Here is a 25,576-nt window from a genome sequence, read left to right as displayed (position 1 = left end):
AAAGAGGGACGAAAGATACCAGAGGGACAGTCAAACTCATAGATCGAAAACAAACTGACAACGCCATGGCCAAAAATAAAAAGACAAACAGACAAATAATAGTACAGATGACACAACATAGAAAACCAAAGACTAAGCAACATGAACCCCACCAAAAACTGGGGGTGATCTCAGGTGCTCCGGAAGGGTAAGCAGATCCTGCTCCACATGTGGCATCCGTCATGTTGCTTATCTTATTACAAATCCGGTAAATAGTCTAATTCGGTAAGTCACATTCGTGAAAAGGGAGGGTATTTTAGTTATGACATAAAGGAACATATCCGATATCATCTGTGAAACGGTTATTCCATAACGGTCAACCAACTGGTGATGGCATCCGTAAAATTTACGAAGGGATGACTTCAACTTCACCATTTGGAACTCTTGGTTTAATATCTTCCTTGTGAGCAGCAATCCTCTATCAAGGAAATCATGATAGGAAACACAAGCCCGGGAATATCGTATCAATTGGGAGATATATACTCCGTATGCAGGTGCTGCTGGAATGTTGCTACATAGAAATGGAAAGTTCACAATTGGGAAGCTGAAATCATCTCTTTTGTCGTAAAGTTTTGTTTTCAACAGACCCTCATTGTCAATTTCTAGATGTAAGTCAAGATATGAGGCAGACTTAACTGTATCTGTAGTATCCTTTATCTCTAGTTCGATGGGATAGATTCGTTCAACATAGTCACCAAATTTTGTATTATTTAGTGAGAGAACATCATCTATATAGTGGAAGGTAGAGTTAAATGATATTGCTAACTTCTTATCTTTCTTCCTAAGAAGTTCCTGTATGAAGTCAGCCTCATAATAATAAAGAAACAAGTCAGCAAGCAGAGGGGCACAATTGATTCCCATTGGAATGCCGACAGTCTGTTGAAAAACACGTCCTTCAAACATAACAAATATATTGTCAATCAAGAAATCAAGCATCTTGATAATGTCAGTTTCAGAGAATGTTTTGTTTGAATCAGTGATTCTTTACAAAGTAGGATTTATCCCTTCCCAAGACAAGATACTTGTATCTACGTTCGCCATTCTTTTTAATGAAACAAAGTAATACCAACTCTTTTAATTTGTCTTTTAGTTTGCAATGGGGAATACTTGTGTAAAGTGTGGAAAAGTCAAATGTTTTAATACTTTTGCAAGATGAGAGAGTCTTAGATTGTATGTACTCTAAAAGATCTTTGGAATTTTTTAGTATCCACATCTGATTCACGCCACCTCTAGAATAGGCAGTTTCACAATAACTTTGGAGCCCGGCTTTGATTGCTGATAAAATGGATGTTAATAATTTAGAAAGAGGTTTCGTGGAGCACTTGGAAGACCCAGCAATATACCGTTGTTTGTAAGGACACTTATGTAGTTTACGTATCCAATACAGTGATGGAAGATCCAGTTCTTCGTCTTTGGTTGAAATTCCAAAGGAACATAGAACAGACCTATGATTATCCAGGATTTCCTCTTTGGTAAGTGTCGTGAGGGTATATGTTGAGTTTCCAAGTGAATTGTCAATACCTAATTCATTTATCAAGCAGTCTATGTAATGATATTTACACACAAAAACGATGTTGTTTGGGGCAAAACGTTTAAAGTACCGTTGAGGAAAAGGGACTGAAACGGCAAATATTGTGATAGTTTTGTTTTATTTCTTTTTCCACAGCTCGGTGCACAGATACTTTAAGTCTTGTTTCTGTAACACAAATATGCCTTGTATATTGTGGTAAGTTAACTTAAACGTTTTCATGGAGACAAGTGACCCGGCGTGATACGTACGAGAGAAAGCAAATGGAGATTTGGTGTTTAATGGCTGACTTCATGCAGTCTTGATGTTCAAGAATATTAGTTGATACGAATACTAATACGAAAGTTTTATTTTGATTCGGTTCACATATAACAATACAAACATAAGCTCTTAAGAGCTTTTTACCGAATATAAGGTAATACAAACACAACATTAAAACACACAACATGATGTAATATTTATCAGATTATATATCTCTGTTATCATTAACTCAATATGTTTGATTTTGTTTTACCGTGGTATGTCAAAGGATGCCAGAAACTTACCAAAAACATATGGTATTTATAGTTTTACCAAAGAATTGTATGTATATACATTATGTACAATTCTTTCAACTTCTACTTCAAAACCACATTTTTTTAATTCAATTTTATTGGTTTTTAAAGTTCTAATTACTCAACTGTATTGCTTGTGATTCAACAATTTTAGTTTTGCCTTTAGTTTTCCCATCTTTTTCATATTATAAAATCCTTGTCTCTTGTTAAAAAAACAGACTTCATTAATGACATTAATTTAATACCTTATTTGATAAAGTCCGATTTTCCTCTTTGTCATATGTACAACTGAGTGTTCAATTCATATAAAATGTTGATCTTTTATTAGCTGAAAGACGACTCATTTATTCCGTCATATGCTTTCATATCGTATGAAAACAACCCATACCTGTACCTACTTATTGACGTCGGTCTAAAAGAGAACGCGTTATTTTCCACTTTATCTGACCCTTTTCATTATGAAAATGTAATAAAAGGTTATAATGATATTAACGGAAGGGTCTTACGAGCATGGCGTATCTCAAATTTGCAATATCCTGTATAAAAGCAGAGACATATATACACATATATATATGTCTCTGATAAAAGTAAATGTATATGAAAAGTTTTTAAAAATTCACTGTTTCTCTTAATTTAAATGTTGACATATTCTTTACCAAGGACTGTGAAACAGTCGAATGAAAGAAAAACAAATATATCGGTTTGGCACTTGTTGAACCTTTTTTTATATATCCGGCTTGATTCTTGATTAGTCTCTTCTTGTTTGTCCACCCATTACACCTATGAGCGTTGCCTTAAGCCGACTTTCGTTTTCGTTTTCGATGGGCGAAAATTAATCTATCATAAAAGAGTACACTTAGCTTTCCTCTCGACCCAAACCAACAGAAAGCGGACATAACATAGCTAACACTGATTTAATGTTATTTATACTGACTTACTGAAATCTATGGTCTTTTGTTTTTGTACTTGAACAGACGGATTGTCTCGGTTTCCATGGATACTGATGATAATTTCCGTCTGAATCTCCGAAATATTGCCACAACAGAAGAGCAGAATTATCTAGGTTTTTCTGATAAAAAGTATCTAGATCCATAGATGACACACGTGCGCTCGTGAAACACGTTTTGTATTCTTCCACTAAATTAAATCTAGCATCAAAACGGAGATCTCTTGAGATGCAACATTGAGAACTATTTATATTTGTATTGTGTGTAACATTGATATAGTTTTGTTGAATAAAATCCCTATTTCTTTTCAGAATCTCGACAACATTGTCGAGTCGATCTGTTATATTTCCAACAATGTTAAGGAGAACATGGAGCGGATTATATTCCTGCTTCACAAGTCGTGTTTTTTCTTTATATATATTTTCAAGTGCTGAAATCTCCAATGAAGCGTCCACAAGATTTTTCAGTCGAAATTCTATCTCGGCGCTTACTTTTACTATTGTGCTGGAATTATATGTACAACCAGCGACCTTTAGAAAAGAAACTAACACAGACAAAATAGTTGCAATAGAAAACTTCATCTTCTTTTTAAAGCAGAACGGCAAGTGTATTTGTAACTGCGTGTAAGTTTTATAGAAATTTGATATATTCAATACACAACTAAACATACAAATAGGGAAACGTATAAATCTTAGAGTATTTTATTTGTGCAGGTAAGTGATTAAAATGACCAGGTATGCCTAACAAATCGTGAAAAACAAACCAAAACATCCAACTTAATAAAGTGGATACATTGATATGCTACGAAAAACCAACAAGGATGGTTATCTTAACAGTTCAAATTTATAAAATCATGATTCATATTAAAAAAAAAATACTTTCCATATTAAAAACACGTAATTTCTGTATTTCAAGATCTGTTTTTGTTACCTTTTCACATACAGAACATACAGTGATTTTCGTTAAGGTGGTACCCAACACCTTGGCTAAAATTAATTTGGCTCGTTTAATTTTCATAAAATTTTGACAAAATATTTACTTTGACCCTTTGAAGAAAATATAAAAATTTCAACAAACTTGAACCAATCACTATCTCGGAGAAATTTCATTGGATATATAGCAGTTTGACAAACACTAATTTTAATAATTGAGAAGCTTAATATTTCCTTAACAATACAACGTTACGTAATTAAAACGTTTAGCTGATTTTACAGAGTTATCTCCCTGTAGTGTTAGGTACAACCTTAAGATCATTTCCAGATTTCAGTAAAGTAAATTAAGCTTATCAGTTCCTGTGGAATATTATTTTTCCATTAAGAATATGTGGATATTAAACCAAACACAAAACGTAAAAGATGATCATCTATGGGAATTATAATGCCGATGATTTTTGTACATGTATATATATATATAGATATAGATAGATTCTTTGAGTAAAACAAGCCTTTTCATTTCGTCTTCAGATTGATTATACATGCATGACAAACAATTCAATTGAATTCTAAAAGATGAATATTTTGGGTATGATGGCAATTATTTAATAGTTATTTTTTTAAACTCGTGGCGATTACATATTGCATAAGACACAGGCTGCTTATTGTTGAAAACTATATGATGACTTTTGTTTATTTGTGTCGTTATGTTGCTGTCTCATTGACATACAACCCACATCTACATTTATTCATACAACTGCAACATAATTATCTGCTTCAACCCATATATAGTCTTCTCTGTAATGTAAACAGATAAATATGCAAGATGTACTTATTGTTTGTTTAATATTTTGCAACGGCATGTCAGGACCTTTTATAGCTGACTATGTAGTTTTACTCATTGTTGAAGGCTGTAGGATTACCATTTGTTCTTTTAATCTACATCACTTGGACTCTGTTTAATACTAATAATTGCCTCATTGGCAATCGTACCGACATTTCCTTCTCTTATATTACTGTTTAAGAAATTCCGTCAGAATAATTGGAAGATAATATCTTATTGCTGTCAAAACGTCAAAAATAACGATTTTGCAGTGTGACGTACCGTTAAAAAATGGCGGAAGATACAAAGGTTCAATCAAAAGCGAGACCGACAAAACCGTGGGAGTAAAACAAAAACGACGAAAAGTCAAACAAAACGAAATTCTACATAGAAAGACTGAGAAACACTAACCCATAAAAAAACCGGTGGTTATCTCAGATACTTAGTACTTCAGAAGGGAAGCAGATCCTGTCCCACAAGTTGAATCCATGTCGTGTTCCTCATGGTAAGAACAAATTCGGTGGCAAGTCTCATTTGGTGATTATATCGATCACAATTGAACAAAAGATGACGGGATTGTTGCTATGACAATTGAAACACATTCTTGGTCATATGTGGAACAGATATTCTTTTACGGTCGACGAAATCATTATGGTGTCACTTGAATAGCTTTCTTGTATGTAGCAACCCTTTATATAAGAAATCATGATTGGAAACGCAAGACCTGGAATATCATATCAACAGGAGGTATATACTTCATTTGCAAGCCCTGACAGAATAGTCAGCTACATAATAATGGAAATATCACAATTGGAAAGGTGAAATTATCTCTTCTGTCGTAATGTGTTGTTCTCAACCGACCTATTTTGTCAATTTCTCTGTACAGTGTATATATCGAGATGGTATAGATACAATCAACATAGTCATCAAGCTAAAACTATTTAGTGAGAAGACTTCATCTTTTTAGAGGAACGTAAAGTTAAGGATGTTCGCACTTTTGAGATTTGTTAGATATTCGGAATCCTCCGGTTTTACCCATGTAGTGTCATTAAAAATTTTGCACGCTAACCCCAAATTTTCTTTCCATAATTTTATTACGTATAGTTTAAAAAGTCATATTTGAAAATCTTATAAAATAGTTGTTGTATTTTCATATTTTTGAAAGAGAAAATTTGCCAATGTTATATGTATGAAAAGTCTAGAGAAAATCATTTCCCGCAAAATTTTAAATGGCTCATATCTCGACAACAAGGACACGGACCCTTTTCTGCTTTTTGAGTTCCGTTATTTATAAACTACCAATTTATAACAGTCTTTTAAAAAGCTTGTTATTTTGAAACAGAGTAGCGAACATCCTTAAAGGATCATGTTACCTTTTTATATTCTGTCTGACAAGCTTCTGTATGAAATCTTTCTTGTATGAATAATCACGTTGGCAAGAACGTGAGTTGGTTCCCATGGGAATGCCGATTTTTGTTAACGATTCTATTTAGTCTACATTGATTTCTGATGAAAAAAAACTATCCGAAGACTCCCTAATATTTTCATACCATTCAACAATCAAAGTACTGAAGTACAGAACATCGGATGACCGCAAGTTCTGGTGGATGGTCACAAGCACTTGTCTCAGAAAAAAAATCATATCTCTATACCTGAAAGTTAGGTTAGGGTACATAGATGTATTTTTTTTCTGAGACAAGTTCCTGTGTGGATGATGGATAAATGACAGGAAATTCAACCTCACCGTAATAATTATTATATTGTAGTGATATAATCATTTGTTATCAGTATACTCTGGTTTGTTGTTATATATTATATTAATATTTGTATAACAGTTATATATATAGCAGATCATCTTAATAACTCTACAGGCAAATTTTCATCCATTTATATATCATTCTATTCTACTATTCTAATGACAGTGCAGTGCAGTGCAAGTGCATGGTGGACACTCTTCTGTAATAAATTAATTCGTTTTTCTAATAGATTGGATTTGAGTAGGCATTCATATTTTCCCGCTTTTGTTGCAAAACGTTCTCGAGATATTGTTCCGCATGCGTTAACACAAACTTTCGGTATTCATGATTTTTGTTATTGATATATATATTTCTCACGACAAAAAATTTTCATATCATTTATCTATGTTCTTAAAAAATATTTTCATGAATATTTATTGATGAAATTAATATATAACAAGCGATAAGGAATGTTATTTTGCACACGTTCGGTTATCAGTCAAAAGCGCAAGGAAATTTCTGCGGCAAAATAACACCGGTATGACATCTCAAGGTCACATCCGATGTAAAAATGATTTCAGAAATAATATATCATTAATTCTTAGATAAACTCTTTACACGGAATTTTGAGAAATCGCAATTCAAAGTAAAATAAATGGTGTTTTTCGCCGCCATTTACGTAATTCCCAAGGCATTTTTTAGATATATTTAGTGCAGTTTTAGTATTATAGAAGTCTATTTCTGCATGGATAAATCCTTTTTTCAATATTCAAACGCAGTTACACGAGTTTTAAATGCACACACAATTGAATAATCCGGTATTTTCTATTTATTTACATTTACTGGCTTATCATTAATCTGATATGCACAGCACTGATTATCCGACCTTTTTCTTGATTGGATACTCCTGTTTCACAATTAGAACTTTATAGGAAAATTTTCGACAAAAGAGGCTTTTTCCATCCCATATTTCTATCATAAATTTCCCCTTTTTAGACTCGGATGTTCCTTAATTTGATCTCTTCTTACGGTGTGTCCCATCTCAATCGCTGTGATGCATTTGCGTCGTGCATTTTAATGAACGGTATTCTTTGTTTAGGGAGATTTATTGATGTCAAGTGTTTCGTAATCATAAATAACCTTGAACATTTATTATTTATTTTAAAAATACAAAGATTCAATTTGAAGGCCAAAGTTTGGCTGCACCTGCATTAAACTTATTACTAGCTGAGTATCACATTCTTATAAGTTCATAGCGCTCTCCATTTAAGATTGAATCCATTTAAAACTTATAGTTGTCGTTTGTTGATGTGGTTCATAAGTGTTTCTCGTTTCTCGTATTTTATATAGATTTTAGACCGTTGGTTTTCCCGTTTGAATGGTTTTACACTAGTAATTTTTGGGGGACCTTTATATCTCGCTGTTCGGTGTGAGCCAAGGCTCCGTGTTGAAGACCGTACTTTGACCTATAATGGTTTACTTTTATAAATTTTGACTTGGATGGAGAGTTGTCTCATTGGCACTCATACCACATCTTCTTATATCTATTTGTGTTTTTTTATTGTCAAATTGTTATTTTTTGTGTTTTTTTTAAATTGTGTTTAGTACTCATCTGACGAGTCTAGCTCCCTTTCATGTTATGTTTACAGATTGTTCTATACATTGTTCTATTGGTGCACTGTTACACCACTGTTCCAGGTTAGGGGGGTGATTTAGCACTAGCAATCATATTTGATTTAAGATCTTTGATTGTTTTTGTTAAATCTATAATAAAATCTTATAAAGTTTTGGTACGATTTAGAACTTAACATATTGTATAAAAACCTGTCTATTGTTGAAGACTGTATGATAACCTCTAGATTTATTTTGGTTATTTTTATCTCCTGCCCCTGTCTTTGACGCAGATCCAACATCTACTCTTATTAGTATTAAATACCGTCACTTTTATTAGTATTTTAAACACGTTGCATTGGAAATAAACACATTTATTCTAAAACCAGTTGTTGGCATGATACGGGTTATTTTCTTCTCATATATTTTATGATGGTATGATACTAAACACCTAACGGGAGGGATTGTGCTTGACTTTCATATGATGAAGACATAATCTTTCAATCGGTTTAATTGAGGTCTGGAGCTGGCATGTCAGTAACTGCTAGTAGTCCTTTGTTAATTCATGTATCATTGTCATTTTGCTTAGTTTCTTTTGTTACCTATTCTGACATCGGACTCGGACTTCTTTTAAACTGAGTTTTACTGTGCGTATTGCTGTGTGTTTGTTTATTCTACATTGGCTAGATGTATAGGGGAGGGTTGAGATTTCACAAAACATGTTTAAACCCGGCGCACTTTTGCGCCTGTCCCAATCCAGGAGCCTCTGGCCTTTGCTAATCTTGTATTTTTTTTTAACTTTAGTTCATTTATATGTTTTGGAGTTTAGTGTGACGTCCATTTTCACTGAACTAGTACACAATTTTGTTAAGGGGCCAGCTGAAGCTCGCCTCCGGGTGTGGGATTTTTTCGCTGTGTTGAAGACCCATTGGTGGCCGTCAGCGGTTTTCTACTCTTTGGTCGGGTTGTTGTCTCTTTGACACATTCCCCATTTCCATTCTCAATTTTACGTATATCAACACCGTCACATTCTGTAGGTGTTTGACGCATACCCCACACCTACTTTTATTAATATCAACACCGTCCCATTCTTCAGGTGTTTGACGCATACCCCACACCAACTTTTATTAATATCAACACCGTCCCATTCTTCAGGTGTTTGACGCATACCCCACATATACTTTTATTAATATCAACACCGTCACATTTTTAAGGTGTTTGACGCATACCCCACACCTACTTTTATTAATATCAATATCAACACGTCACATTCTAAAGGTGTTTGACGCATACCCCACACCTACTTTTATTAATATCAACACCGTCGCATTCTAAAGGTGTTTGACGCATACCCAACAACTACTTTTGTTCATATCAACAATGTCACATTCTTTTGGTGTCAATCCCAAGCGCAGTAACTGTAATCTAAATGATTGTCGTTGGTTTCTGTTTGTCATGATGATATTTTGATTTTTATTTGTTTTAGTCAAAATCAGGTCGTTAGTTTTCTCTTTGAATACTTTCACATTTTGGCACCCTAGGAACTATCATGTATTACAGCTTACTATAGTTATATGAGTTTTATTCGATGTTGAACGGCGCCTTATCCCTTACAGCTACCAAGGTTTTTTTAAATTATGTAGTCGTTTCTGAGAAATTTTCAATATACCTTGAAATTATAGCTGATATCCTGCTTATCTTGGAACAGCTGGTAAAAATTGTATCAAAGAGTTAGAAAGATGCATATCAATGAAACATCATTTTTAGCCACTGTAATGTAGTCTTTGGAGGAGTTTTAAGTGGAATATAAATCTGCGTATTATCAAAAAAAATTGGGAAACAAATTGAAAGAGAGAAGAAAGATACCAAAGGGATATTTAAACTCACAAGTCGGAAACAAACTGACAATGCCATGGCAAAATACGAAAAAACGACCAAAAGACATACAACAGTATACACAATACAACATAGAAAACGAAAGACTGAGCATTACGAACCCCACCAAAAACCGGGGGTGGTCTCACGTGTTCCAAAACGATATGCAGATCCTGCCCCACATGTGGCACCCGTCGTGTTGCTCGTATAAGTACAAACCCGGTAATAAATTAGTTATAAATAAGGCGATGCATGATTGTGGTCGTCCGACACCCTACATTATGCCATTAATTTACCCTTTCCCGTGAATAAACATGCCATCCAATGACAATCCCCCTTTTCCCCTATAACCAGTCAACATTGCGACACAGAGAGGTCACGAAAATCTTTATATACTTACTTATTCAATGAATATCAAAGCGTTATTGCATGGTTCTAACAATTTTATTGTTGCGAATATGTAGAACATTGTTTGATTCAGTAGTGCATGGATGCTTCTGGTTTCATTTTCTGGTCTATTTTGTTATTTTTGATTTGGTAATGAACATTGGTATTGTTTTAAATATCTGTATATAATAATGTTTAAGCAAAATTTATGCGTCCATTAGCTTTAGAATATTTCAAGTGCCTTCAATTTATTTTATAATATCCATCCCTGTTGAAGAATCTAAACACTTCACTGCTGAAAAAAAATAAAAAGATTGTAAATCGACAATATCCTTTACCTTACAGCTAATAGTTAAAACGAACAAGAATTATGAATGAAAGAAATAAATAAAGTTAAAAAATGAATTTCAAAATTCAAACTTATCGTGAAAAAAGAACAATACATGGTGTAACTGTCCGCAAAAAGTAGAATGAAAATACATCTCCAGGTGTCATACGTCTGATTGTAAGAATATGTCTGGCTATTTTCTTCGTTAATGTCAATGCCATGATATATTAAACTACTGATTCGGCAATATATAAACACTGTTGTTGTCTTATTGACGCTTACCCAGCATCTACTTTTGTTCATATTGAGTCCTCAGGCGACACAGATGTGCATTGCTGGAGAACTATCAGCATGACAATACAAAATTGAAATGCTCGTAACTAACGGTCTGACGTCACTATGAATTAGCCGTGTGATGTAAGTTACTTACCTAGTTCTGTAATGGCGTACGTTGTTTCTGGGTAGTAAGGTGAAATGGGTCATCTTTATGTAGCATTTTGACTGTAACGATCCTGCAAAAACATTTGTAATCTACCATTATATATCATATTATAATTTGTAAAGTTCGTGTCTTTCCTTTATTGGCTTTATAAAAAATATATATATATATACTAACTAGAACAGTTATTGAAGTTAGATTTAACTTCGATTGAAATACAATCGAATATTAGCCACGTAGTATCTGAGAAATGATCTTGAACCTAATTACTACAAATCAATGGGGTATAAGATATAGGTTAGAGTGACTTAAGTTTTGTAAGATATAAAATTGAGAATGGAAATGGGGAATATGTCAAAGAGACAACAACCCGACCAAAGAGCAGACAACAGCCAAATGCCACCAATGGGTCTTCAACGCAGCGAGAAAATCCCGCACCCGGAGGTGGTCCTCAGCTGGTCCTAAATAAAATTGTGTACTAGTTCAGTGAAAACGGACGTCACACTAAACTCCAAAACATATAAATGAACTAAAATTAAAAAACATACAAGACTAACAAAGGCCAGAGGCTCCTGACTTGGGACAGGCGCAAAAATGCGGCGGGGTTAAACATGTTTTGTGAGATCTCAACCCTCCCCTTATACCTCTAGCCAATGTAGAATAAAGAAACACAAAGCAATACGCACAGTAAAACGCAGTTTAAAAGAAGTCCGAGTCCGATGTCAGAATAGGTAACAAAAGAAACTAAGCAAAATGACAATGATACATAAATTAACAAAGGACTACTAGCAGTTACTGACATGCCAGCTCCAGACCTCAATTAAACTGATTGAAAGATTATGTATTCATCATATGAAAATCAAGTACAATCCCTCCCGTTAGGTGTTTAGTATCATACCATCATAAAATATATGAGAAGTACATAACCCGTATCATGCAAACAACTGGTTTTAGAATAAATGTGTTTATTTCCGATGCAAAGACCCTATGAGTGAATCAATATTAATACCAAACTATGCAATCCTTAATGACCTGACAACAGTATCGTAACTATATCCCTTCCGAATAAGTCTGTTTAAAGGTTTGGTTAGCTTTTGAGGTGAATGCCGACATTAATGTGCTTTGTAAAGAATATTACCATAAAATATTGGATGTGAAATACCTGAACGTATAAGATGTCTGCATGTTGATTTATATTTAGGAATGATGTCCTTGTACCGGATGATAACATTTAGTAAATGTTTTGACTAGTTTGTGATATCGAAAACCCTGGTGTAATGATTGTACAGGGTACTTTACTTCCCAAATGAATCCTTACATCAAGTAATGATTACATGTATGAGGTCACTAAGTATCCGAGATCAGTATTTCGACGTAAAATCTCAAGATGTCAATGAAACAAACAAATTAGGTCGTGATGACTTAATTTTTTTAGAGATTGTAATGTTCTAAATTCATTACATCAAAATTAAAATAAGGAAATGTGGTCTTATTGCCAATAAGACAACTATCCACAAAAGACCAAAGAATAAAAATATGAACAATTGCAAGCACCCGTATGGCATTCAACAATGAGCAAAACCGATAATTATATAAAAATTAGATGTGGTATGATTGCCAATGAGACAACTATCCACCCAAGTGACAGCTCTCTCACAAGCAAAACACCCATATATACTCTGTAAAATATAAGGACCGATGATACTCTACAAGCAGGGGGACGCATTCTACAGCACCCACACAGCACCAGTAACAAACCCTGCAATCAATATAAAAATAAGGAGATGTGTATATGCTAAGCATACGAAAAGCCGTGGAATTAAAAACGAGGACAATTCGAAAGAAAAAAAATGCCTTTATACTACAATTTATAAACAAAAACCAACTATTGCAGAAAGAAACCAACACAAACCACTAGATTACAAGTTAACAACGTTAGACAGGCTTATAATGTCTATAGTCTATAGTCTGTAAAATGTAACATATACATTGTAATTGGCTTTTTTTTTTGTAAATATACAAATGTATGTCAAGTAATTTGATCTATATTGTACTACTTAAAGTAGAAACCTACCAGTTGGCTTCCAATAAGATTTGTTTACACATTTTGCTGTCTTTCAACAGATCGGTGAATTCGTTACACTGTGCCAGCTCTAATTGGGTCATGTTACCAAAACGTACACACTGCATCAACCTCATAAGTTCCTTCCTTCTCGCCTCCGTATCGTGGGCCATCCAGCGTACTGCAGTTCTAAACACTTCTAGTTCTGTGTCAATTTTAAGATTATCACTGCTCAGAATGACTATTAATGTTTCAATATCTACTTCTTGAACTACTTCTTCGTGTCTGAACGTAATAAAATTATCACAGACAGCCTTGATTGCTCTATCATACAGCATTCCAAACAGTACTTTATGCTTTATGATGATGCTGAGTGCTTGGGCTAATGGTAGACATTCCAGAAATTCAATTATACGGTTTTTTATCATAGAAATTCCGAGATTTTTTGCCATTGTCATCAAATCACCAATGACCTCTGGTGTGACATTTAACATTCCAGTGTAAATGAAATTGAGTAAAAGTTCAAATGCTTTTGGTTTGATACCTTTTAGTCTAATAGTAAGTGGAACACGCTGTTTTTCGCCTCTTGTATAAAACATATCGGCGAAAAAGTCGCTGAAACATGCCAAAGATATGCGATGAGCTGAATACTTATTAGTGCCGATGAAGACCAATACATCACATATCCTTTCATTTGCCTGAAGATGACGCATGTAGTCTCCAAGATGCGCAAAATGTGTTACTTGGTACATTGGTATTTTTTGAATACGCTTTAATGAATCTTCTACTTCTTGTGGGAAAGGAGATATTGACTCTCCTTTAAGAGCAGGAATAAGATTGTTGATATCTTTGGTATTTCTTACTGGGTGAATAAAGTTGTCCTCATCGGTAAACATTACAGCTGTTGCATGCTTGGTTAACTCGTTCAAATTGGGAACAGTAGATTGAGTTGCAGGAACTAGCTCTGTAAATATTTTAAAATCAATAAACAAGTAATTATAAACGATACAATAATAAACTTAATTTGATAATTACGTCCACACGGGCCAAAGCAAACCACACAAGTCATACAAATATACTTTATAACAATGATTACCAAATATTAATTGGCTGACCTGACGTGGCCCTCATTTTCGCAATTCAAGGGACTGCTTATTAACGTGACAAACGGCTGGTACAAGTTCAAGTTAAGAATTTAATATCTGTTTAATTTTTCACACTGGCTGGATGTATAACTTTACAAATTGAATGTATCTTTTTAATCTTGTGAAAATAGTTCTGAAGTGATTATTTTTTAACAATAAAGAAAAAAATATTCAATATCAATTTGTTTACAGGTATTGCATAGTCTTTTTTCTTTGGAAATTCTTGCAGCGTCCTCTTTCTTTTTCTAAATTATGACCACTGACTCGATATTTTGTAATTTCATGGATTTATATATAATAGAAAGGATCTTATTATATAAATCCTTAGCAATAAGTTTTTTTTTTAACTTGATTCATTTAACAGACAATCTTCTAATTTTATATCTATTTTGATTTTGTTATTAAAATTTTCTTCAAAACGGGTTTGATATTTTGATAATGAGATGTAGTACGATTGCCAATGAGACAACTATCACACATGGACCAACTGATGTATAGCAAAACCAATACAGCATAGTTCGCGATTAAAAGGCCCCGAAAAATACAAAATGTAAAACAATTTAAAAGAGAAAACTAACGGGTTCATGAACAAAATGTATTATTTTTAGTTAGACTTAAGGGTGTAGTCAGGTGAAATTAAAAAAATCCGAAATTTAAAATTGATGCTATAAATCAGAAGAGCATTATTTTAGGAACAAAATAAGCTAAACATATTGATAGGTTATGGAACTCCTTTTTGAGATATTTGATTTTCAAAAAATGGCGAGAAAAGGCTGACTCGGACTTTTACCTTATATTTAGCATTAGCATTAATATGGTCTCAAATTGTAAGAAAAGAAATCTAGAATCTGCTTGAATTTTGGTAAATGACGTTTTATGAGCTATTGAAGTCTTTTATGAAAAGAAAAGTTGGTGATATGGGACAAAATATGTTACCCTGTATCGTAGGAAAAAACCCAAGGAGTCCGAACATCTGACAAAATTCCTAAACCTGACCTGAGTACATCTATACACTTCAGGCGCGTAGCAACCCGTACGCAAAAACGCAGTTGCGTACACATCGAAAATTTGACAAAAATAAAATTATGGTAGATCTATAGTAAGAATAAAACTAAAGTATTAAACTAAATTAAAAAGTAAACATTGCTCAGCTTACTATAGCTGTTGGAGACCTAATCTTTGATGAATATGTAGATGATGCCAATGTTACAAAAGAAGAATTTCGATTTGAAATTCGAGATGGTTAGCAAAATGGAATGGAGATTTTGATGACATTCCTGACAACTTACAAGAAACTTTAAATGTTATAAACAAGGATTTATACCCGAAAATCTTTAACATACTTAACGTATTTACATATATGCCGTTCTCGACGGCAACATTGGCTAGAGGCATAGGGGAAAGGTTAAGATCTCACAAAACATGTTTAACCCCGCCGCATTTTTGCGCCCGTCCCAAGTCAGGAACTTCTGGTTTTTGTTGGTCTTGTATGTTTTTTTAAATTTTAGTTCATTTATATGTTTTGGAGTTTAGTGTGACGTCCATTTTCGCAGAACAATTATATACACATTATTGTTTAGGGCCAGCTGAAGCCCGCCTCGAAGTGCGGGATTTTCTCGCTGTGTTGAAGACCCATTAGTGGCCTTGGGCTATCTTTTTTGGTCGGATTGTTGTATCTTTGATACATTCCCGTTTCCATTCTCAATTTTATTTCAGTATCAATAAAACCCATACAATGAAAACCAATCGTTTATCTGGGCTTTGTCTATTGAACATATACCATGAAAAAATAAATTTCAGCTGACACGGTTTTTGATATCTTCAGTAGAAGAATGGAAAGGAAAAAGTCCTAGATTTTTCAGAATTAACTTTGAGAATCAAATGCTGAAAGAAAGACTAATTGTTCCCTTATAAAATAAAGCATAGAAAATTTGTGATTCTATTCATTTATGTATTTTCTTAATTAAAAAAATACCCTTTCAGTTGCACCGGTGTTGGCTTAGAAATTTGGTTTTTCTAATGTAAAGTGGGCTGAGCCTGATTAGGTTACAATTAGAATATATGGTGATGGCACCATATATTTTAATTGTACTTTTAAATACCTAATCAAGCTCAAAAACAATTTTTTAAGCCCACAGTACTTGTTTGTTTTTCTCTATTTATTTTTTTTTTCAAATTTGTTTTCAAAAGGTGATTTGTTATTCATGAAAATAAGATTTTCGTGACGTCATTTGAAGTCCAAGGAAATTGCGAGAATGCACAATTTATTCCAGAGCTTCGGGGGGCCTTAAGCGGCCCCATACTCTCTGCTGTATGATATACTCCTCAGGCATTGAGTACACATCATTTTGGCCTAGCTACGCGCCTGCACTTGAAGGCACCAGTATGTAATTTTTTGATTTACTGGAATATCGTTAGTTTAAACAATATTTTATTTTTTTCAAAAGTGCACAAATTACAAATGTACAATAGAAATACAGGGATTTGGAAACAAGAAGAACTTATATAAATCCGTCTCCCTTAAAAAATCAATGTACTGAAGTACTGAACATCGGATGACTGCAAGTTCTTGTGGATGGTCACAAGCGCTTGTCTCTGAAAAAAAAATCACATCTCTATACATGAAAGTGAGGTTAATGTACAGATATATTTTTTTTCTTAGACAAGTTCGTGCGTGGATGATAAATAAAAGACAGGGAATTCAACCTCATCGTAATAAATATGATATTGAAGTGATACAAATCAGTATACTCTGGTTTGTTTTTATATATTATATTAATATTTGTATATTACAGTTACATGTATATATGATTTTCATCCATTTGTATATCATTCTATTCTACTATATTTATAATAGTGCAGTGCAAGTGCATGGTGGACACTCTTCTGTAATAATTCGAAATTTCTAATAGATTGGATTTGGGAAGGCATTCATATTTTCCCACCAAACTTTCAATCTCCAATGCAGAGTTATCGGTCCTTGAGAGAGAGCGAGGACCGACAACTCTGCATGGGAGATTGCAAACGTTCTTGAGATATTCTTCCGCATGCGTTAACACACATTTTCTGTACGTGTGCATAGATATTAAAAATGTTTTACTTATATATATATTTCTAACGACAAAACATTTTCATATTATTAATTTATGTTCTAAAAAAAATATTTTTAGGAGTATCCATTGAAAAAATGAATTTATAACAAGCGATAAGGAATGTTATTTTGCACTCGATAATGTCCGCGTATTTATCATGTTTATAGATCGGTTACAATCCCAACACGAAAGTTACGTAATGGAAATCTAGGCGACAGCAATACACCGGAATGCCCTCACGGACATCCGATGTAAAAATGACAAAATTGGGAACATAGTGGAAGAAACCCGCATACTATAATTTTCAATTTACATTTACATGTTTATTCTGTGGTTTGCCAGTTACTCAGAAGTCAGTTTGATCAAAAATTGATCAACTCATTTTTATAATTATGGTCTCGCATGTAGCTGTGAAAATATGTAAATTTCAAAAAATAAGGTTAATAAATTATAAATTATAAAGTTTCAACATCTAAATTGACATAAAAATAAAAGTTTATGAACCAAATCTCCCTGTTTTCAAAATAAAACTTTGTACAACTTTAAAAATATTTTCGTTTTCCTCATCACTGATGAGTTCACTACCTGATAATAATGTTTGCATATTATATCTTGATAGTGTGGAAATGGTTTGTGTCCTAATGAGTCTATAATTATGACATTCTAGCAGATAGTGTTTGCTGCTCTCAACTTGTCCACATATACAGAGGCTGGAAAGAACAATATTTTTTTCTGGAAAAGGTGTTCATTTAAGCCACTGCAGTTCAACCGGAGTCTGGCGTGAAGTATTTGGCCTTTTCTACAACCAGTATTATGATATGAAGGGACTTTCTTAATATCACGATTTAAATAATTTTTAAGTGATTTTTGTTTGATTACACCTTACATCTTGTGGAAGGCTGTTCCATTCACGAATAACAGATGGTAGGAAGGAATTTTGATAAAAAGAAGTTCTACCGTTCATGTTTTGAACATTAAATGCCCTTCTAGTATTATAGTTATAAACTTGATAAAGTTGTTGAGGAACGAGACTACAAAGATAATCGGGAGCTTGATCATGAAACATTTCGTGAAATTTGATAATTTTATGTCTAGATCTTCTTTCACTCAGAGATACCCAACCAGTACTATATATAATGATGTATCGTCAGCGAAAAGTCTAATGTTGCATGATATGTCACATACAATATCATTTATAAATAATAAAAATAATACAGGGCCTAAAATTGAGCCCTGGGGGACACCGGCTTTAATACTATAAACATCAGAGGTCTGTCCTCCTATGACAACTCTTTGTCTTCTCTCAGATAAATAACATTTGAACCATTTCAGGAAGTCCCCTCTTATTCCATATTTTTCTATATATAGTTTATGAAGGAGGCCTTCATGTCAGACCCGGTCGAACGCTTTACTGATATCACAAAACACAACTCTGATTTCCTTCCCAGAGTCAAGAGTTTTAGCAATATCGTGGGTAATATAAATAAGTTGATTAACAGTACTATCTCCAGGCATAAAACCTGATTGCATCTGTGTAATTATTTTATAGCGAGAAAGAAAATTAAATAAATATTTAAAAACACATTTTTCCATCGTTTTACCAATAATAGACAACAGAGAGATTGGTCTATAGTTGGATAAAATTTCTTGAGAACCACTCTTGAAAACTGGTATTACATTTGCTATTTCCCAGTCATATGGATAAATGCACAATTGAAGTGACTTATTGAACAACAGAGCTAGGGGATAGCTTAATTCGCGAGCCGCATATTTAAGAAATCTTGGACTATTGCTGTCGGGGCCTGTTGCCTTAGACACGTCTAACAAGAGGAGTTGGTCATAAACTTCCTCTTGCGTTATAATTATATTATCTAAAGTATGAATTACGTCATCTATGTTTATTTCTGGAATATTTGTAGATGAGTCATCAACGCTCGATTGATCACAAAAATAACGATTAAAGGCATTTGCCTTATCTTTATTATCGTCTAAGTATGTATCATTTAATAGGATAGGGGGTAGTTCGAGGATTTGGAAGGAAGCCCAGCCAAGTTACGCATTTTTTTCCACCAATTCTTAATGTGAATCTAATGATTAACATTGTTTTTCAAAATAATGGGTTTTTGCTTGTTTAATCAAATTTACACATCCATTCCTAATATTCTTAAAGTTTTCCCAAGACTCAGGAGTATTGTATTTTTTGGCTTTTTTGTGCGAACGTTTCCGTTTGAAAATTTTTCTCCTTATAAATGACGTCATCCATGCAAGGAGGATCTTTCGTGCGAACAACAATTAATTTACTTGGCATATACTTGTTAGCAGCATCTCGTATTTTTTGTGTCACAATGAAGACTGCATTGTTCAAATTCGTATCAAGTAATGTATCCCAGTATACTTGTCTTAACTCCTCACAGTAGCGGTCGTAGTCCCCTTTTCAAAATCCCAAACTTTACGTTTAAATTTGGTGTATTTCGGTTTAGGCAATTTAAGTATTCCACTTACTGGACAATGGAACCTAGTATTTGCTTCTAAAATATTTTCACTCACTTCGTGATATGCCAGAATAAGGATATCATTAACTATAAGGGGGTCGAGGAGTGATGAGGAATTTTCACAATAAAATGTTGGCTCGGTAATTGCTTGGCGCATACCATTATGTAATAAGTTATATTTTTTTTTAATTATTACGGTTGGCCAGTAGTAAGTTTTCGTTGTCGTCACCCATGACCACTATACTTTCTATACCGTTATTTACTGCGTTTTCGATTGATTGATTTATATGATTCCAAATATGATATGGTGAATCCGGAGGTCTGTAGAATAGGCCAAACAATACTTTACGATCCTTAACTACTACTTCAACCCATAACCATTCGAGAGTATTGATTTCTAGATCATTTCGTCGCTCACTTGGGATATTTTGTTTTACATACATCACGACTCCCCCTCCAAGCTTATCACCTTCTCTGTCATTACGATAGGGAGTCTTAAAGTTTGATAATACAGCTGCGGCTCTTTTCACAAAAAATCTTAAGAGTAAAAATACTCGTAAGTCATACACATTTCAGTATAACTTACGATCAATTTTAATCGTAAGATTTTTTGTGAAAAGAGTCGCTGAATTGTCGGATATGTTCGGCTTTAACCAAGATTCAGTTAACATAATTATATCTCTATCCCCAAGCTCTGCCTCCAAAATATCAAGTTTTGATTTTACACTTTGAATATTAATGCAAGTAAATGTAATCAAACACGAGAAAACGAGAAATAAAACGTCAAAACACGAAAACACGTAAAATAAAAAGGCCGAAAACGTTGCACGAAAATAACCCTTTACCACCCTCATTTCAGGGTATTTTATAGATTATAAAAGTAAACTTTTTTGAAGAAATAATAAATGGGGCTTAATTCTACTCTTCAGGTTGCTGTATCAGCTGGTATACATATTTATAAACAACATATTGTATATTTTACCTTAATATTGTATATTTATATCAGAAATGAAAGTTGGTGGGACAAATCTTGTGCCTTTTACATATAAATGATCAATGCCAATGGATTGTTAAATTTATCAAGAATTTGTTATTTGAATAAATTCAATATTGTAAGAAAACATCTCTATGAATTTTTTTCTTTGACTTGATAAGCTAGTTTTTGCACTTATTACTGTAGCTCATTTAGTAAAAAGATAATCAAATAAGCAGGTTTTTAACTTATAGATAATTAACTGACCTTCATTTCCTTTTTCATATGTTTTTTCCTCCAGAAGTTTTCTTTACAACGCATTTTCTATTGCTATTTTTTGTGCTTTTGTCAATCCATTATAGGCTTTCATTAATTTGTCTGATTTGTATCCAGTATGAATGAAATTTTCATAGACGTACAGTTTCACATGTTTGTTTCACTTTTCCAATGTGTAAATTTTCACTATGCACATGACCCCGACATATATTTTGTTAACGTTATATGACGTATGTTGAAAAAAGAAAACAATGTCACCGTCAATTTGTGTAGGGGATCAAGAAGGGTTTTAGTTACTTTTAAATGGAGGTATCGTATGGAATTGTGAAAAACAACAATTTTCAATCACAACTTCATTCATATCTCTAATAAAATCAGTATTTTAGAGTACTTTGGAAACAGGTACAATGGGAAGAAGTTGAACATTCACTGTTTTAAACAAGAAACGCAGCCAAAACCAGCTACAAATTGACATGACTAGTGGTCACTAAAATTGATGTGTAATTACAGTACAAAATTATATCTTCATAATTGTATAGAAATTTGAAATAGGTTACCCGGTTTCATTTAAGATTTTTATCGTTCTTTTCCGTATTTGGATACGCAAACGTCAAGTTATTTAAATTCGATTTTTTTTCGCGAAAAAAGATGGCGAATAATTTTTAGAACGGACAGGATAAAGAAATAGCAAAAAAAAGTTATTTTGGACAATGTTTCTATGTCGTATTGAAACTATATTGCTCACAAAACCTGCAAACTTTAAAAATCAATTATAATAAAAGCATGACAAGTTGAAAAAAAATAGTTTAAACGTCGATTTTTTAGCCGATTGATTTGGCGGACTTTTTGACGTCACCGACGACTGTAGCGCCACCTAATTAATTCCCCCTGCTATTGTTGCTGATAGAGATTGGCAACAACGGACGTTTCTAAGGACTTGCTTTCCAACTGACCAATACGTTTCCTAGGAGAATTTTTTTCGTAGTTTTTTTTTTGTGACGTCAATAAAGAATACAGATTTGCGGAATTTCTTAGTCGTCCGCTTCAAATTCAAAAATTGATGATTTTTACCCAAAAAATTTCTTTGGAACAGTGATCAACAGTTGTGAGAGCTACAGATTAAAGAGAATAATCATACATTAACATTGTCTCGAAATATAAATTTTATTTGGACTTGGTCGAAACAGGATAGAAATTCCCGGCAAAGCCTAGCATTCTATCTGTTTCTAAGATCTTCTAAGCCTTTACAAATAAATCACACTTTTATATTTCGAGACAATGTATGGTTATTCTATATACACCTTATCGCTATTCCCGGCTGACCCGGCCGCTTGAACTTTTGACGTCAACAACAATCACTTTTCCATTGTGGCGTCAGATATTTTGTTTTATGACGTCAAAATTTTACGGGAACCTGTGTGATGTCCAGTAATGGCGGACAAATAGCGATAAGGTGTATTAATACATATGCATTGACTGTCCTTATATATATGTGCCTTATATCAATTTATGATATATACAGTCACTGGCCGTTTATCGCCTTGTTTATGCCGTTTACCATGCGTTTCCGTAGAGTGTTTTTCTTATGACGTCAATAAAGAGTCTTGAACAATAGACAAGCCTGACAACCCTGAGTAAACACAATGTATCACGCTCTCAATCGTCCCAAGTAGCGAATAAAATTTAATCCTTTATCTATGATGATATATGAACCGAAACAATAATCTCTCAAAATAACGAAACAATTAAGATTTGATATATGTACGACAACTGCTCTCGAGATTCCTGATGTGGCGGAGGTAAACAAAAGTTTAAGAGATCTCAAACCTTCTCCTTTTATAAGAAAAACAGAAAGAAGAGAAAAGAAATTCCAATAAAAACGAGTACATGAAAAACACTAAAATAACGGTATAAAAGATAATTGAAATAGAACAAAATAAAAATTTAAAAAATTTATACCTTATCAAAGAATACTCGCAGTTACTAAAAACAAGTTCAAAGTACTTAACCTGCTGATAAGATATGATGCCGTCCTATACTTAATATTAATATCGGTTGCTGTACATCATAGAAGATTTCATACAACAATGTCATGGACAATACAGAAATACAAGATATTTTTCAATGCTCAAAACAAACTATACAGAAAATTAAAAGTTATTTTAATTTTTCGTCAAACTATATATTGACGAATCGATATTGATCCCCCAAATTCCCCCAAAAATATGAGATGCAGTGATTGAACAAAGAATATATTCCCGTTAAATGCTGAAGGGGAAATCAACCGTTTTCTTTTTTTTTTCGCTATGGAATTCACTGCAAATATTTTTTGCAAACTGTTTTTATTTTCGAAAATGAGGATAAACAGGTCTGATTAAAAAGCAGACACAGAATTTAATAAGAAGTGTTTAAAAAATGACCTGAAATAAATTTTGGTTTCCTTAATTATACCGTCACAGATTTTGTAAATGGTGAAGGGTACAGCAAGTATATATTTGATAAGATGAGTTTCTAATTTTTTTTCTGACGAACACAATTAGAAACTCATCTTATCAAATATATATAAAAAGGCAGTGAGATCACTGTTAACGCGATAATACACGCTCAATTTCCCGTTGTTACGATTACACAGTACATATAGTAATAACGTATTCGAACAACATAACAAGAGCCTTGTGAATAAAGGATAGCAAATTCAACTCATTTTCATATGATTTTAACGAAATAACCTCATATAATAAACAAGCGCGGAAACCTGTTTTATTTTATGGTTCTTTAAAGATCCCATCTCGATCTACAACAGATATAAAAATCACAATAAAAAAACACAATACAATGCGAAACTGTATCAACTCTCCAAAAGTTAATCTTGGATATCGTAAGATATTAAAGCTCTGGATTGAAAATTTCCTACAAGAGATAAGAATTTTCATTAGGAAGCTATATGAAATAACTTCAAATCCAATCTGGAATAAAGGTAAAAAGAAAAAGAAAAAGAAAATTATTAAGTACAGTGCATTTTATAATTTTATAATTCTTTTATATCACATACATATTACCTTTACTTTCTGTTTTATCAACAATATACATCTTAAGTGTACGTGTCTGTTCTGCTTCTTCTAAATTGTTTCGACTTTCCAATTTTTCTGTTTGACTTGGAGGATTTACTGCCGATTGGTTGCATTCTATAGAGTGTTCAGATCCGTTGAATAAGAATGGACATGCATGTTGGTCCGACAACCCATCAATGTTATCATCTACACAGCTTGATTCCGGTCCAAAAATGGTGCTATCTGCTTCACTTTCAACATGTTCAGATTGTTCTATAGAAAGTTGATCTGTGTTTTCCTTTTCATCGAGTCCTTTGAATTTCAATAAACTTATATCATCTGATACATTGTCAAAATCTTTGAAATCGCATGTTTCCGAAAGCGACTGTTGCTTGTCGATGCTAGTAGACGCAATGGAAAGAATAAGTTGACTGTCTTCGAGTTCTTGCTTCTTGAAGGCATCTTTCAGTTCTAAATCTTCTTTATTTATAGAACTTACGCCAGTTAATACTTTTTTGGTGACATACGAGCTAAAACTAAAGCGTGGCATCCTGTTGCTGTTGCTGTCGCTTATCTTCTTTGTTTAGAAAGTAACGTTGTCATTAGATACCTTTTGTTATGTTATAGCGTTACGTAGACACATTAGCAGTGCGGAAAGATGAAAGTGTCGTAGCGAGTGTGTGTAAGTGAGTAAGTAAGTAAGAGTAAGTGAGTAAGTAAGTAAGAGTAAGTAAGTAAGTAAGTAAGTAGTAAGCAAGTAAGTAAGTAAGTAAGTAAGTAAGTAAGTAAGTAAGCACTTTCATTTAATTAGACAAAGAGTTCACTTTCCGCAGTACTTTAGACTAGGCGACAAACTGTATAAGCTCAGAAATAGACGGAGGGGTGGATGGTGGGTCTCTGAATCCCACTTCCATATCCAACTCTCACCCCCCCCCCCTACTCCAACTTCCCTCACCCTAACTGTCGAGAGTGGATTAATGTCGTATTACACGAGCTTTGGTGGTGGAATCTGTTTCTCTAATGATTTTCAAACAATACGAGCGAAAATCGGTCAAAATGTTATTTCCAGCATATTCCTATTTTTACTCCTTCTTTCCCCGGTACCCGCCCCCTGTATCCTGCTTCCCTACCACTAACTCCCGCTTCCCACCCCTCATTCGTATGTTCCCTTATCCTTGTCCTTCCCTCATAGATACTATTTTCATTAGATTATAGTATTTATTATCGAAATTATTTAGTTCTGGAATGGTTTTTTTCAAATTCTAAACGAAGAGTTTACAGGTGAAA

The 25,576-nt window shown here is 33.5% G+C and overlaps 1 protein-coding gene across 2 annotated transcripts; it reads right to left on the bottom strand.

Annotated features, from left to right (window-relative positions):
• Nucleotides 1-10,470: 10,470 nt before the first annotated feature.
• On the bottom strand, nt 10,471-24,889 carry LOC127707597 (kelch-like protein 31). Of its 2 annotated transcripts, none has more exons than XM_052212196.1 (4): nt 24,299-24,889; nt 13,274-14,225; nt 11,191-11,272; nt 10,471-10,727 (listed from the first exon to the last, which is right to left on the bottom strand). In XM_052212196.1, exons 1-3 carry the CDS (start codon nt 24,837-24,839, stop codon nt 11,191-11,193), a joined length of 1,575 nt encoding a protein of 524 aa, XP_052068156.1. In that variant the 5' UTR covers nt 24,840-24,889; the 3' UTR covers nt 10,471-10,727. The 2 variants fall into 2 exon arrangements, with proteins under 2 accessions (XP_052068156.1, XP_052068163.1); XM_052212203.1 differs by having other exon boundaries at nt 10,477-10,724.
• Nucleotides 24,890-25,576: the final 687 nt, after the last annotated feature.

This window comes from Mytilus californianus, unplaced genomic scaffold (assembly GCF_021869535.1).
Source record: "Mytilus californianus isolate M0D057914Y unplaced genomic scaffold, xbMytCali1.0.p SCAF_1, whole genome shotgun sequence".
NCBI lineage: Eukaryota > Metazoa > Mollusca > Bivalvia > Mytilida > Mytilidae > Mytilus > Mytilus californianus.
This window is presented reverse-complemented; position numbering and strand designations above follow the sequence as displayed.

Excerpts from the sequence above, each read along its gene's own strand:
- LOC127707597 (XM_052212196.1), bottom strand. The coding sequence starts at position 24,839 with ATGCCACGCTTTAGTTTTAGCTCGTATGTCACCAAAAAAGTATTAACT. Across the intron at positions 14,226-24,298 it reads TGATAAAACAGAAAGTAAAG|AGCTAGTTCCTGCAACTCAA; the intron begins GTAATATGTATG and ends AAATATTTACAG. Across the intron at positions 11,273-13,273 it reads ATCTTATTGGAAGCCAACTG|GATCGTTACAGTCAAAATGC; the intron begins GTAGGTTTCTAC and ends ATGTTTTTGCAG.